The sequence below is a fragment of the Chlorocebus sabaeus genome, chromosome X (genome assembly GCF_047675955.1).
Source record: "Chlorocebus sabaeus isolate Y175 chromosome X, mChlSab1.0.hap1, whole genome shotgun sequence".
Classification (NCBI taxonomy): domain Eukaryota; kingdom Metazoa; phylum Chordata; class Mammalia; order Primates; family Cercopithecidae; genus Chlorocebus; species Chlorocebus sabaeus.
Window position 1 is genome coordinate 138,019,602 of NC_132933.1, and position 16,381 is coordinate 138,035,982.

Below are 16,381 nucleotides of genomic sequence, written 5' to 3' on the forward strand. Positions count from 1 at the left end.
AGGCGTGGGCCACCGCGCCTAGCCCAGAATAGTCTTCTAACTTTGTTTTCTTAAATGTATAGAAAAAAGACTGTAGGTGCAATGGCTCAAGCCTATAATCCCAACACTTTGGGAGGCTGAGGCAGGCGAATCACCTGAGGTCGGGAGTTCGAGACCAGCCTGACCAACATGGAGAAACCCTGTCTCTACTAAAGACACAAAATGAGGTGGGCGTGGTGGTGCATGCCTGTAGTCCCAGCTACTCAGGAGGCTGAGGCAGGACAATTGCTTGAACCTGGGAGGCGGAGGCTGTGGTGAGCCGACATTGTGCCATTGCACTCCAGCCTGGGCAACGAGTGAAATTCCGTCTCAAAAAAAAAAAAAAAAAAAAAGAAAAAAGACCGTAAACAATGTATCCACTGTTATCACACCTATCTCTGAATGGTGAGTTTACGGGGGTTTCTTCAGATATTTTTGGTATGACCCAAATTAATTTAAATGAATTCATATACTTGTAAAGCCAGACAACAAACCTAATTACAAAACCTATAAACCTCTCAATGGCTCTCCATATTAACTAAAGTACAAACACATCACTTTGGTGCCCAAGGCTCTCTATACTATATTTCCACTGTATTTAGCCATGTGTGCTTACCCTCCTTAAAGTTATCAAAGCAGACTTCCTACTGCTTCCGAACATGCCCCATACCTTTTGACCTCAGTGCCTCAGTTCAGACTATTCAATCTGCCTGGATCACCTTCTCTACCTGGCTGAGTTCTACCATCTTCTGAAGTTCATGAGAAATACCACCTTTTTAATGAATGTTTTTCTAACTCTGTGCTAAACTAGCCACCCCATCCAGATGTTATTTCTCTCTTTGATTTCTACAGAAAATATTTCAGCACCATTACTCTTAATACAATTTACCTTAATTTTAATAGCTATCTTTATTTTACTGCCTCTACTAGGTTGTAGTAGTTTGAGAAGGGGCTCTATCCTTCCTCTGCTCTTTCTCTAATACCGATACACTGCTTCCCAGAATTAGGCATATAATGAGTACTTAAGGAACTTAATAAATTATTGTCACAAGAGATTAGTCTCTTCTCTTGGGCATGAGAAAGAGGAAGAAAGAATGGGAAACGTTTCTCATTTGAGACTCAGCATGGAATTTCTCAGAAACAATAAGGAAACAAGTACCATAATTATGGGCTAATATTTTATTCTTTTTGCCAGCTAAAAATCTATATATAATGATAACTTAGTTTCTATGGACACAAAACTGTGCTTGGCATTCCTAAGAACCTACCTCCAAAAGCATTTCTGGAATACAGTTTGTGCTTGAAGTGACACACTTGCAGAAAATAAATATTTTCCTTTCATCGACTTTGCTTAAGTCTGCCTTAAGCCTCTTCTGGAACAAAATACTGTTAATGACAATAGAAAGGGTGAAAGAAAAAGAAGGAAAGTGGATGTTCTAAACACCCGAGTTAATTTCTAAAAGCAAATTCTAAGGGGAAAACACAGGCAAACTAAAAAAACAACCAAAAAAAATCCCTTTTATTATCATTTGCCAATTCTACCTTTATCTGTTGCCATATTCCAGGAAACAACTGAAACCTTAAGGTAAGAAGGTTTTCAAAGGCTTCTATTTTCTTTTTCCATGCAAATCTTTAAAATCGGACTAATCTTTTTATGTACATATTTAAGTATTTCTATATTCATTCAGTAAGTATATATTGAGAACTGTCCTGGGCATACAGAGATGAGTAAGACACACAAGGCCTCTGCTCTAAATGTCTATAGGCTGCTAGAGAACCCATGTACATTCTACTGGAGAAAATGAAAAACATACAAACCAATGAACAAGATAATTACAGATTACGATAAGGGCTGTAAAGCAGAGAAAATAAACAACACAGGGAGACACTCAATAATCAGTGAAGGCCTCTCAGATACATTTAAACACTGAAGAGAAAAAAGGACCAAGCCATGAGCAATACCTGGGTAAAATCTTCCCAAGCAAAGACAAGTGGAAAGGTCCGAGATGGAAACAGCCTCACTCTGTTTAAGGAACACAAACAAGGCAGTGTGGCTAGCTGTGGTTTTTCAAACTGGGGGTCACATTTTAAATTGCGATGTTAAGTTTGTGGGTAATTGCATTTTTTAAAAGGAAGTCAAATAGAAAAAATACATCAGAGAGTCACATGTTTTCAGAAGTATTCTTTAATGAACTTTTGCTTCAGTTATGTGAGTGTGCACATGTTTGTACTGGGTTGCAACATATAACATGTATCTTACTTTGAACCGTGGTCAAATCTGCACTAAGCAAGCAGAGTAGTAACAGATGACGATAGGGGGTGGAGGGCTGGCAAGAGCCAGATCACACATGGCCTTGAATTATAGGCCACCATAAAGAATTGGGATTTTATTCTAAACGCAGTTGGAAAGGCACTGAAGGGTTTCAAGCTGGAGAGTGACATGATCTAATCCGACATCAGGGTATTGCCAAAAGATTACTGTAGTGAAAATCAGAAGATATGAACACTAGTCCTGGCCTAGCCAATAACATCAGGGATTTTGAACAAATCTCTTAATCTCTCTAGACCTCACTTTCTTCATTTTAAAAACGAGAAGGATGCCCCAAGGTGACCTTTAAGATCTTGTTTATTGCCTAATTTCTGCCTGTATTCTGCTTCCTTCCTTCGGCATAAATAAATGACTATTGGGGTGTTACTAGCTCATTAGGTCTAATTCTGAGTTACTTCGTAAAATATTATAAACCATGTATTAACTGCTATAATAGTTACATTTCTGTAGAAAGCAATCGAAGAATGATCTCTATTGGAACCAGCTATATTATTAGAAATGGGAACTCTGGGTGAAAAGTGAATCAAGTGCTTTTGCAACTCTCCGGAACAAAGTTTGGGGTGTGAAGAAAATTGGCAAGGAGGTATGAAAAGATTTACTGACAAGTATTTGAAACCGATTTCCAGATTTGTTCTGTCATCAACTGATGTATAATCTAGGATGGTTTAAAGTTGCAGGGAACCTCTGCTGAATACTAGCCAAGATGTAGAAGCTTCACTCCTTTCACAGTAACCAAAATGACAACTGAGGCAAAATATTCACAGAGAGTCTACTATATGTTAAGACATGCTAGACGGTTTGATATATGTTTTTTTAAAATTTAATCCTACTATATTATTTGCACTTCATAGATATGAAAACAGGGGCTCTGAATAGACAAGCTATTTAGTGGCAGGGTCAGGATTATAATCAATCTTAAGGTAGGCAACATATAAATCCTTATTTAATTCCATATTTACAATAAGTTATTCCATATGTTTTACAAAATTACTGTACAGGTATTAAATATTCAGTTAAGTACCTGACAACTCAAGTATCTGTGACATCTGGACACAGAATGTTCAACCAAGAAATCAATTCTGGACTCATTGGTACTTTGCAAGATACAGTTTGGGATAAGAACTTGTTCCAGCATTGGAGGGCCTATTCTGTGGGTAGCATGCTGAGTTGTATGAAAGCGAGATCAAGCAAAATATCCAAGGAATTTGTATACCCAATTAAGTACACATCAATAGTATTATGGCAGTTTCCAGGTACATTTTCTCTAGTGTTGCTGGTGAAAGGCCAGCAGTGGAACCGTGGACTGGACAATGTCGCCCGTCTTGTGGGCCTAACAAGTATCCTGCAAATTCCATAAACACGAGGACATGCTAAAAACTTAACCGATTTCCAACTTACATTAACCCTTTAAAGGGAGCATGGGACACACCACTTGACCATTTGAAGCGGTGCACACAGCTTGTCATGGAGAGGAAAACCTTTGAGACGTGCCCAGCATCATTCTTGTGAGGGTTGAAAGGGTCCCTAACACCTCCCACAAATACAAACACTCCAGCAAAGTTGGGGATGCTCACTGCACACCCGGAACAGAGTACCCACCTGTCACATACTCAGCTTCGAACCTCCGCCGGGTCTCAGAGATGAGCTTGGCTTTATTCTGGGCGTGATTCTGGATGGGAGACATGACCGGACCTTAGATACTACTTCCATCAACCCGCTTACCCTCAACCCAGCCCACCTGCACACGAGCGCTCAGTCCCCGGGCCTTAGAGGCGGCTTCCGGGTCCGGGGGGCCAGCGGCGGTGCAATAGGCTCCTCACCTCGGCCATGATCACGGTCGTGGAAGTGATTGCAGTTGTCGCCGTCGCCCGTTCTATCGTCGCCAACCGAGTATCTCATCACCCGCCAGTCCCGCCCAGAGGTAGACAGAGAAGGGTGGGAGGGGGAGGCGGTCGCGTGACACCGGAAGGCGGACAGAGGTGCCGCCGCACCGCCCAATCCAATGCGGACGCCTGGGTCTGGAGGCGGGACCAGGCCCTCAGCCTAGGTCCCATTCGTTTCTCGTCCGGCCTCGCCCCGCGACATCCCCCGCACTGCGGTCCCGCCCCCGCCAGCCGGGAGATCGCCGGCGCTTCCCCTGCGGAGCTCCGCCCTGGAGAGCTTGCCGGCTATTTGCTTTCACAACACTCCCAGGGCCCCGCCTCCTCAGCCTCCCTTGGCAACCGTCTCCTGGCTGGCTTCTAGGCTCCGCCTCCTCTGCGTTCGACGACGCAGCCTCCGCCCGGCCTCCCAGGATGCAGCGCGCTGGCGGGAGGTTTGGAGCCGATAGATACTGTATCCGCGTGGGGCGTCCGGTATGTTGCCGCTGCGTTGAGGTAGGATGGGGCTGGCAAGTCTTCCCTTCCCGGGACTTTGCAGAGGGGGCGATGGGGCTGCATTTCCTCCCCTTGTCCCCGCATTGCGGGAAAGAGGGAAGGAAGCGGGCATTCCGAGACCTGGGTCTGCCATTCCTTGGAATTATAATTGGATTTTAAGTGCTACATTCGGGGATTATTTCTCTTGAAGCTTTTTTTCATCCCTTCAGTATCCTTCCAACTTGGAGTGTGAGATGCTTAATGAGCAAAATTAAATCCTTATTTAATTACATATTTACAATAAGTTATTCCGTATGTTTTACAAAATTACTGTACAAGTATTAAATATTCAGTTAAGTACCTGACAACTCAAGTATCTGTGACATCTGAACACAGAATGTTCAACCAATAAATCAATTCTGGACTCACAGGTACTTTGCAAGATGCAGTTTGGAATAAGAACTTGTTCCAGCATTGGAGGGCCTATTCTGTGAGTAGCATGCTTAATGAGATGCTTAATGAGCAAAATATCTGTGAAATCTTTAATTGTTATGTAAAGTTAAATGATAAAAGCGTCTTTCGGCTTATTAATTAAGGTAGTTGTTCTCAGCCGGGGGGCGGGGGAATATGGGGGGCGGTTTTACCACCCAGGGGACCTTTGGCAACGTCTGGAGACATTTTTATTCGCCACTGCTGGGGGCCAGGGGCCAAAGAGATGCTTACTGGCTTCTAGTGGATAGAGACCAGGGACGCTGCCAAACATCCTGCGGTGTACATGAAAATTCACAACAGTTATCCAGGGCAAAATGTCAATAGTGTCAAGGTTGAGAAAGATTTCGAATTAAAGGGACTGGAACAAATTTTGTTCGTCAGTTAAAAACGATTGAAAGAAAATAGTTGCGCATACAGTATTGCCTTTTGTAAAGTTGAAAGATACTGAAAACTACAAACAAGTTGAAAGAATAGTCCCCCATATTTCCATCAACTGTAGTCATCCATGACAGAATGGCATGTTAGCATCTTTTGTCCTAGACTTTTAAATATATTTACACTTTTTGGGAAAAAATGAACACATTGTCTAAATGTTGTTTGACTACATCCTTAAAAGATATTTCAGATATAACTAAAGTCTCCTTCTACCTCTACTCACCTATCCTGGACACTTAACTTGTTCAGAATCAACAGTCATTCAGAATTTGGCATGAAATGTTTACAGTTTTACATTTTCTTTTTTGGATCATACTGCCTGGGTTTGAATCCTGGCTCTGTCACTTCTTATCTGTAAGCCTTTGAGAAGATCCTGAAACTCCATGCCTCAGTTTCTCCATCTATAAAATGGGATAGTAACAGTGCCTGTGTCATAAGGATGTTGTGAGGAAGAAACGAGTTAATCCAAAGTGCTTAGAACAGTATCTGGCACTGTTGCTTCAGGAAAAAAAAATAGTACATGGCACTATTTCTTGAGAAAGCACTCAGGTAATGTAGCCATTGTAGGTAAATAGAACATATATAATGCTGTTTTGTTTGTTTTAATTTACGTAAATATACTGCAGTGTACATTTGTCTGCAACTTAATTTTTCATTTTATTTTTGAAATCTAACCATGATTTTATATATATATATGCATATACATATACATATTGATAGATAGATAGATCTAATTCGTTCCTTTTAACTCTCGTATGATAGTCCATCTATACTCATTCCCCTATTGGTGTTCATTGAGGTTTGTACTTTTTTTATATTGCAAATATCAGCACAGTGAGCATTCTAGAGCAATGTATTCATTCATATGTGGGATTATGTCTCTGGGTTTTTATCTACGAATGAAACTACTGGATATATGCATTTCAGTTGACTGCCAAATTACCTTCAGGGTCATCTCTCCCTTTTATTTAAGTACTCATAATTTTCTTCTAATTGTTAGCTCTTTTTCCAGTCTGATCTCACTCACATTTTTAACACTGTCACCAGGATCTTTATAACTCAAAAGTACAGTCCTGTGATTTCTGTTTTTGAAGTCTTTCAGTGGTTTATCATTACTTATATGAGAAATTTAGAAGTCCTTAATATGACATAAAAATTTTCTTTAATGTAATCTTCCCAAATTCTCTAATTTAGTTGATCGCCATTCTCCCACATTTACTTACATTTCAGGTATATTAGATACTGTTGAAAAAGGTGAGATCAATTCTGTGTAGGGCCCAATAAATAACTTACGTAGGGAGAAAAAACTTTTACCAGTGGCCCTATTTTGTAGGAATGTTAATTTACTTTGGTTAACAATGTCATATGTCTTGGAAAAACATCTATCATTATTATCTTCATAATATTATGTTCAGTATTTTTAGGTGCCATTTTAGTTGGGTGCCTTAATTCTACTTTTTTCCCAAGGATACTTTCTCTTGGTCACAATTGATATGGTTTCTTAGACTTTTTGGATGTCATCTGCTCTTCTAGGATAATCTGGAACCACACTGATAGTTTATTTGAAGAATTATCACATTTATAGGGCCAAAATGATTTATGAGCATTTAAAGAGAATGAACAACATGTTTATCAAGTGGGGGCAGGGGACAGTAAAGAATAGATGAGGATGATAATTTTATTGCCAGCCTACTATTGTTGTGTTAGCATATGCTGGTATATATTATCATTTTTCTAGTATACACACATACCTGTTTTAATTTTATATATAAAATAGATACAGTCATCTTTGATGTATGATAATATAGAACCATAAAAGCTCAAATTAATTATGTAGTATTTTATAAATAATCTGCTTTCTGGTCTCCACGCCCTGCCCTGCCACCCTGCCCCACACTGCCATCCCTAGTTACTTCTTCTGTATCCTCTGCAGCCACTATTACAATGTTAATAAGTAAAAAGTCAAATAACCCATAGGCTAGAATAGTAAACCTGGCGCCCTGATAATCAGGGTTTAAAATAGTGAGGGGTTGCTTATAGTTGGACTAAGAACCTCTAAACTGAACATTAGTTTGATTTGTTTCCAGATATGTTTCTATTTTTTAAAAAATGCCAGTTATTTCATGGCCTGCAGGTTTTATGAACATATACCAAAAACTTTAAAAATAGACATTGCAGCAGCAATACTTAATATCTACTCTCTTAGCAGTTACACCTCAGTAAAACTGGGAAAAAAGTTAAAATTCATTTTAGCAATGAATTAAATGTTAATGATTGAGTATTAATTAGATATGATAAACAGCAAACATTAAAAACAAACGAGATTGGAAACGTCGCATTAGTATAAAATATAGTGGGTATGCACATATTTGTAAATTCAATAAGTTTTGCAAAAACTTTTCACTCAGTAGTCATTTATGGTTTTAGATCAGTTTAAGTTCATGAGAATAAGTTTGCTTTTTGCCTGGAGATCATGTTGAAAGCAGGTTGAATTAGGATTATACAACAGTTTTGAATGCCATGCTAAGCTTCATAGCAATGGCTCGCAAGCTTTTTTTCTCTACACCATTCATATGTTCTATACACAGTGTTTAGCATCTGTTTTTCCAGGTAGTAATTCAAGAATCACAGGTCTATTGACAAAGGCAAGGGACATGCAAGCTTTTGGATTAGGGGGTGGACAGTGACAGGATCAAGTGTATGTTTTAGAACAATTAACTGATGTATTAAATAGCATAAATGAGTTGATGTTTTGGAGGGAAGAGAGATTAGATTAAGGAAGACTAAGAAGCTTTTACCTCAGCCTGAGAGATCACAGCCTGAACTATAGTAGTGGCAACTGGAACAGAGAGTTGGAAGTTAGATGTTTCTAACTTAGGGAACTTGATGATGACATTTAAAGAACAAAATGTAAGGGGCCTAACTTTCCTAAATTCTGACCATTTTATAATCAGATTTTCCTTACTCCTATCACACTTAAGTTATTGGTAAGTGAACCAGAGCATTGTACTGGTTAAACATTTTTTTATGTTTAATTTTGTCTATTTAAGTTGTGATATTTAACATTAAAATAATAAAATTCATATAGAGGTGATTTTTGTTTGCTTTTGATATTAAGAAATCTGAAAAACTTTGACTAGGTAGTAAAAGATGATGAACTCTTAGAGCTTTACCTCAGAATGTGTAATTTTCATGCTTTTCCTTTCTAGAAATCTAGGAAACCTGACATGGGACCTTTGGTAAATACATTATTATTCATATATTTTGATGGAATATAACTAATACATTTATTTTCTCTAAACTATAGTGTCATAAGTAAAAGCCACACCTTTGATTTACCTACCCTATCTTCTTTACTGATGAAGCTGACTGAAACTACTTTGTGATGGCTGTTGTCCCAGATCTTTCTGTTAATTGCCTAACAACAAACCAGTAAGCCAATGACTTCTTTTTTCTTCTTTATTTACCTGTTGTTATTGACACATTGTAATTGTGTATATCTAGAGAGTACAATTTGATGTTTTGATACATACATATATTGTATAATGGTCAAGTCAGGGTATTTAGTGTATCCTTCCCTCATGAATGTATCCTTTCTTCCTGGTAAGAACATTCAAAAACTTCTAGTTATTTTGTAATAAGTAATAAATTACACCTTACTGTTAACTATTTTTACCCTACTGTGCAATGGGACACTAGAACATATTCCTCCTATCTAATTGTAACTTTCTACCCTTTGAGCAACCCCTCCCCATCCTCCCATCCTGTCTCCTTTCCCAGTCTCTGATAACCGGTATTCTACTCTCTGCTTCTATGATAGCAACTCTTTTAAAAAAATTTTAGATTCCAGGTATTAGTGAGATCATGCGGTATTTGTCTTTTTATAACTGGCTTATTTCACTTAACATGATGTCTTCCAAGTCTATATATGTTGTTACACATGACAGGATTTCATTTAATTTTGTGGCTGTATTAATAGTATTCCATACTATGCACCAAAAATTGGTATATACACCAAATTTTTTAATCCATTGATTCGTTGTTGGACACGTGGGTAGATTCCATATTTTGGCTGTTGTAAATAGTGCTGAATAAACATGGGGGTGCAGACATCTCTTTGACATTGATTTCATTCCTTTGGATATAGACCCAGTAGTGGGATTCTGGATCATATGGTAGTTCTATTTTTAGTTTTCTGAGGAACTTCCATACTGTCTTCCATAGTGGCTATACTAATTTACATTCCTACCAGCAGTGTGTAAGTGTTCCTTTTTCTCCACGTGCTTGCCAACCTTTGTTATCCTTTGTGTTTTTAGTAATAGCCATTCTAACTGAAATTAGATGGTATCTCATTGTGGTTTTGATTTGTGTCTCCCTGATGATTAGTGATACTGAGCATTTTTTTTTTTGTATACCTTTTGACCATTTGTGTGTCTTCTTTTGAGATATGTCTATTAAGTTACTTTGTCCATTTAAAAAATGGGGATATTGCTGTTCTTTATATATTCTGATATAAATCCCCTGTAAGATGTATAGTTTGCAAATGTTTTCTTACATTTTGTGGGTTGTCTCTTTTCTTTTTTTTTTTGGCCGTGCAAAAACTTTTCAGTTTGATGTAATCTCATTTGTCTCTTTTTGCTTTTGTTGACTGTGCTTTTGAGATCTTTTTTAAAAAATCCTTGCCCAACCCAATGTCATAAAGTGTTTCCCCTGTGTTTTGTTCTGGTAGTGTAATAATTTCAGGTTTACATTTAAGTCTTTAATCCATTTTGAGTTGATTTTTTATATGGTGAGAGATAGGAGTCTGGTCTCTGCATGTGGATATCCAGTTTCCCAGCACCACCATTTATTGAATAGACTGTCCTTTCCCCAATGTGTGGTTCTTGGCACCTTTGTCAAAAATTAGTTGGTTGTTGGTGCATGAATTTATTTATGGCCTCTCCATTGTGTTCCATTGGTCCATGTGTCTGTTTTTATGTCAGTACCGTGATGTTTCAGTTAATGTAGCTTTGTAGTATATTGTGAAGTCAGATAGTATGATGCTTTTAGGTTCGTTCGTTTTGCTCAGTATTGCTTTGGCTGTTAGGGGTCTTTTGTGGTCCCATATGAATTTCAGGCTTGTTTTTTCTATTTCTGTGAAGAACGTCATTGATATTTTGCTAGACATTGCACTAAGTCTATAGATTGCTTTGGGTAGTATGGCCATTGTAACAGTATTAATTCTACCAATCCATGAGCATGGGATCTTTCCATTAGTTTGTGTCATCTTAATTTTTTTATCAGTATGTTATAGTTTTCATTGTAGAGATTGTTTTGACCTTTTTGGTTAACTTTATTTCTATTATCTTTTTTTTTTTTGTAGCTTTTGTAAATGGAATTGTTTTCTTGATTTCTTTTTCAGATAGTTCGCTTATTAACATATAGAAATGCTGCTGATTTTTGTATCCTGTGACTTTACTGAATTTATTAGTTCTAACAGTTTTTTGGTGGAGTCTTTAGGGTTTTCTCTGTATAAGATTATGGCATCTGCAAACAAGGACAGTTTTACATTCTCCTTTCCGATTTGGATGTCTTTTATTTCTTTCTCTTGCCTAATTGTTTTGGCTAGGATTTCTTGTATGCAGTATATAGAAGACTGAATAAAGAGATCAACAACTTTTTTTATACGTGTGTTCAATATTGAGGATATTCTTTTGTTCTTTATTTTACTGATTATTTCAAGTTGCTTTTCTTATAATGAGTTTGTTCAGAATAAGGGAATGCATGCCAGGGCAGAGTGGTAGTTAAAAGTGTAGACTCCGGAGTCAGAAGGCCCCTTTTCCAAACTAGCACCATTGCTGGTTACTATTAACTGTGGATTAGTGTTGTAACCTTGAAAAATTTTCTTATCTTCTTTAAAATAAAGCTTTCTTGCTTAGAAGGTGGAATAATAAGAGTACTTATTTTAAGAGAATAGTTATTAGAATTAAATAATGCATGTATTGTACCTGCCATATAATAAGCTTGAATGATTGATAACTATTGTTTAATTCTTGTGTTCATTATAATAAATTGTGTTAATCCTCTATTTTTTCCCTAATTTGAATAAGAATAGTGACTTCGTTGGGTCATACAAATGCATACAAATGCATTGCCTTTGTAAACTAAGATTTATTTGTATTAATCCTATGGAGATTTTTAAAAGCCTTGTTACAGCATCTCCTATTTTTATTCCTGGGGTTTCTTCTTTGTCTTAGAGCATGTATAGGCTCCTGTCTCTAGAAAGCAGAAGTCCAATTGCCTGGGCTGTGGGAGAAGTATAATTGAAAATCACCGTGTTTGGGGAGAGTGAGTTGCAAGACAAGTAAACCACTAATTGAATTGTCATTCTAAAGGGGCTAAGGCAGAGAGTGGGAAACCCCATTAGAGTTGTTAGGTTTGAAACAGAGAAGTATAACCCTTAAGCAATTTTCTGAGCCAGAACAAATATCTGAAGTCACTTTTAATAGAGCGTCTAAAGCTTTAAATATATGCTGTTAACACATTCAGTTATCTTTTTTGATATGGTTATTTGTATTCTTAGCAAACTTTTTTAAAGGGTCTAGAGAAATAGTATTTAGGATTTTTTTGATAAGTATGATATTGTAAAATAGTATAAAAAGCTTAAAATGTTTACTTAATAAAATGTATAGTTACCTATGTTGTAGTTCTCTAACAGAAACGTGTTTTCTTTTCAACTCTTCCTACTTCATGGCAGTTTTTCCTCATTTCTTTTTTAGGTTTGGAAACATCAACTGGAATCAATTTGCATTTGAAAATTAGATCAGCACAAAGACTTGATATTGTGGAATGACTAGCAAACAAGCAATGTCATCTAACAAACAAGAAAGGCTCTTGTGTTATAATGGGCAAGTCCTTGTTTTCCAGTTGTCTAAAGGAAATTTTGCAGATAAAGAGCCTACAAAAACACCCATATTACATGTCAGAAGAATGGTATTTGACAGAGAAACAAAAGTATTTGTTCAGAAGTCCACTGGATTTTTTACCATAAAGGAAGAAAACTCTCATTTAAAAATCATGTGTTGCAACTGTGTGTCAGATTTCAGAACTGGAATTAACCTCCCTTACATTGTGATACAAAACAATAAAAAGAATAATGTTTTTGAATATTTTTTACTGATCCTTCATAGTACCAATAAATTTGAAATGCGTTTGAGTTTTAAACTAGGCTATGAGATGAAGGATGGCCTAAGGGTCCTTAATGGCCCTTTAATTTTATGGAAGCATGTCAAAACATTCTTCTTTATCACTTCTCAAACTGGCAAAGTTGCTAGTGTGTCAGGTAACTTTTCCTCTATTCAGTGGGCAGGGGAGATTGAAAATTTAGGTATGGTTTTATTGGGACTAAAGGAATGTTGTTTATCTGAGGAAGAATGTACTCAAGAGCCTTCAAAATCAGATTATGCAGTTTGGAATACCAAATTTTGTGTATATTCTCTTGAAAGTCAAGAAGTATTAAGTGATACATACATTATTCCTCCTGCTTATAGCAGTGTGGTGACTTGTGTACATATTTGTGCAACTGAGATCATCAACAATCAGTTAAGAATATCTCTCATTGCCCTTACTCGAAGGAATCAGCTGATTTCATTTCAGAATGGAACTCCTAAAAGTGTGTGCCAGCTTCCATTTGGAGATCCTTGTGCAGTTCAACTTATGGATTCAGGTGGAGGAAACCTCTTTTTCGTTGTATCCTTTATGTCCAATAATGCTTGTGCTGTATGGAAAGAGAACTTTCAGGTACTACACTTATTGTGATAATAATTCAGTTGGTGGTCTCAAACCTTTTAAACATGTCTGTACTTCATAGAGTTCATTCTGGAGTCTTATTATTTAAGTCAATTTTCAGTTCTGTACTTGAAGTAATGTATATTACATTGTTCTTTTTTCTTAAAGTTACCTGAATACAACCTGATGGTGTTTTTTTTGTCTTGCCATTTTGAGTCATAAAGCCTTTGAGTTGTTTGGAAATGTGTAAATACGTATGTAACTATAATTATGTATTTACTTTCCTGTTAGTATAACTTTCTAATTTTTATTAATATAGTAGATGTGCATTTTCACTTACAATAAGATTATTAGTGATTTGACTAGATAGATAAGCCATCCTGGAAAATTTGAATCAGTTTTTCATGTTTTTATTTTTTATATATTTTTTGAGACAGGGTCTTGCTTTGTCACCCAGGCTAGAGTACAGTGGCGTGATCTCAGCTCACTGCAGCCTCCACCTCCCAGATTCAAGTGGTTCTCCTGCCTCAGCCTCCCGAGTAGCTGGGATTACAGGCATGTGCTACCACGCCCGGCTAATTTTTATATTTTTAGTAGAGATGGGCTTTCACCATGTTGGCCAGGCTGGTTTCAAACTCCTGGCTTCAAGTGATCCGCCCGTCTCGGCCTCCCAAAGTGCTGGGATTACAGGCATGAGCCACCATGCCAGGCCAACTTTTTAAACATTGATACTTATCTGTTTAAATTTACTTGTCTCTGATTCATTTCTGAAAGTGAAATATAGAGAAATTCCTAGAAATCTGGAGAGACAAATAATTGTTCTCTAGAGACAAGTGGTAAGCATTACTTTTTCTAAAAACTTGCTCAGAGATTTTATTATGTTATATTTTGAAATGCAGAACTGACCTTTGAGCAAGTATGCTCTTTTAAAGTAAGTTTGGAAATTGCTCTAAAATATGTATTGGTATTGAGTGTTAAATAACAGGTAAAAAGGCACAGAAAACCAATAGGAAATTAGAGTTTTGTAACTGAGTGTCTCCACCAATAATATTTCTTTGACTGTTTTTTTGGGTAATGTTGCATCCTTCTGGCTTAAAATGTATTCAGTTATGTGATTTGAAGTGTTTATGAATTAAGACAAATCATTACTAGTTAGAAATGTCTCTTCCAAAAGTAGTACACTATACAATTTTTAGTTTTTGTGCTACTTAGGAGAAAAAAGCAGATATTACCTTATTTTGTGTGCCCTGTCCATTTAATTAGAAGCTCAATGAAAATTTTTATCATATTGTCACCTCTATATGGAATATTGTTAAATGTTTTAGAAAGTTTGAAATTCATTTTTAAATGTGAATCATTATTGTTTGTGTGGGGGGAGGAATGTCAAGTTGGAATTGTGAATCAGGCTTTGCCTTACCAAGTACTTTTATATTAATAGGGATTATTTTGAATCTCTGTAATACATATGTATCCTCTATAATACATAGAGAATGCAAAAGGAAAATAATTTGAAAGCTATCCTATTTTATTTTGAAAGCAATCTTTTAAAAGCACATTATACATTTATTTGAAAGTTATTTGGAATTGTCTTTTTCTGTTCTCTTTTCCTTTAAAGAAATGGTAGGGGGAAAACATCTGGTATACCCTATAGTCTTTTACTGTGGTCAAGGTAATACAATAGAAAGAACACACTTAACCGGGTTTTGAATCCCAACTGAGCCACTTACTGGTGTTACCTTAAGGAATGTAATTCTTGTGAACTCATTTTCCTCCTTTATGAAATTTGGGATCATCCTGACTGAGAGGGGAGAATTAAGTCAAATGACATTGTAAAGTGTCTTGCACAGAGCTTGGCACACAGGAGGAACTTAGTAAGTAGCAGGTATTACTCTGTTATGTTACTGTTAGACAAAAGTCAGGGCTGTCCTCAGTTATTTGCACCTACTCAAGATCCCCTATTCACCTAGATAAGGAAAAAACAATTCCTTTATATGTCATTAATTGTAGTACTCACTCTCTTGAAGTGGGTTTCCTGCTTGGACCCTGTAAAGCTTTGCCACTAACATGTTACCCAAGGCAGGAGACTGCATCATTCCCTGTAGGTGGACCTGTAACTGCTGCTTCCCTGACCTGAAGTTGTGTTCTAGGGCACTCTCTCTACAATGGACCACTATCTTTTCCACACATTGCTTCCCTAAGTCCCTACTGACTTACCCCCTAAGTTGCTTCTTCAGGAATTCTGTACTTCTAACTTGCTCTCAAATGCCTTGTTTTAAAAGCTCTGGAATTCACCCTGATATCTACAAGTAAGTGCTTCAAAGTTGCCTCTAACCCTGCCACTTTGGGCATATTCAGGTCCTGCTTCTATCTTGGTATTACATTTATACTCAACTGCTTAAAAAAAAAGGGAAATATTAGTTTAGGGTAAAATATTCAGCTACTTTAAAAACAGAAATAAGGCTTGGCACGATGGCTCATGCCTGTAATCGCAGCATTTCAGGCTGCCGAGGCAGGCAGATTACTTGAGGCCAGGAGTTCAAGAGCAGCGTGGCCAACATGGTGCATTCCTGTAGTCCCAGCTACTCAGGAGGCTGAGGCATGAGAATTGCTTGAACCTGGGAGGTGGAGGTTGCAGTGAGCTGAGATCGCCCTACTGCACTCCAGCCTGGTTGACAGAGCAAGATCTGTCTCCAAAAAAAAAAAAAAAAGAAAACAGAAATAAGACCTAACAATCTAGAAATAAAGTGGGAGTAGAAATAATTATGCCAAAAACCCAGATTAAGACAAGTAATTACATTTGAACAATTACATTTAGTTTTAACAGTTAAGACAAAAAAATAAATATGGTGGATTTTACAACTGAAAGGAACATACTACAAGGGAAAATATTTTTTCTAACATTAGGTTCTGAGAAGAATTTACTGTGTGTGGTATTTTATAAAAGGTTTTGAGTAATAAGATGAATACCTTATTAAATAATAAGGTG

General features: G+C 37.1%; 2 protein-coding genes across 4 annotated transcripts in view; one reads left to right on the plus strand and one right to left on the minus strand.

The window, feature by feature from the left end:
- MOSPD2 (motile sperm domain containing 2) overlaps positions 1–4,318 on the minus strand; it is a 48,710-nt gene extending 44,392 nt beyond the window's left edge. The window contains exons 1-2 of one of the 2 annotated variants that reach the window (XM_007991081.3): positions 4,168–4,318; positions 3,947–4,016 (exon numbers count right to left, since the gene is read on the minus strand). In XM_007991081.3, the coding sequence (XP_007989272.1) occupies positions 3,947–4,016; positions 4,168–4,176 (79 nt within the window). In that variant the 5' untranslated portion in view covers positions 4,177–4,318. The remainder of the gene's footprint in view (positions 1–3,946; positions 4,017–4,167) is intronic. The other variant, XM_007991080.3, reaches the window with a different exon arrangement.
- A 304-nt stretch (positions 4,319–4,622) lies between these two features.
- Positions 4,623–16,381, plus strand: part of FANCB (FA complementation group B) — a 33,809-nt gene continuing 22,050 nt past the window's right edge. Inside the window, exons 1-4 of one of the 2 annotated variants that reach the window (XM_007991084.3) lie at positions 4,649–4,722; positions 5,133–5,191; positions 8,936–9,060; positions 12,387–13,407. In XM_007991084.3, coding sequence (XP_007989275.2) covers positions 12,457–13,407 — 951 coding nt within the window. In that variant the 5' untranslated portion in view covers positions 4,649–4,722; positions 5,133–5,191; positions 8,936–9,060; positions 12,387–12,456. Of the gene's footprint in view, positions 4,723–5,132; positions 5,192–8,935; positions 9,061–12,386; positions 13,408–16,381 lie in introns of both variants that reach the window. The other variant, XM_007991083.3, reaches the window with a different exon arrangement.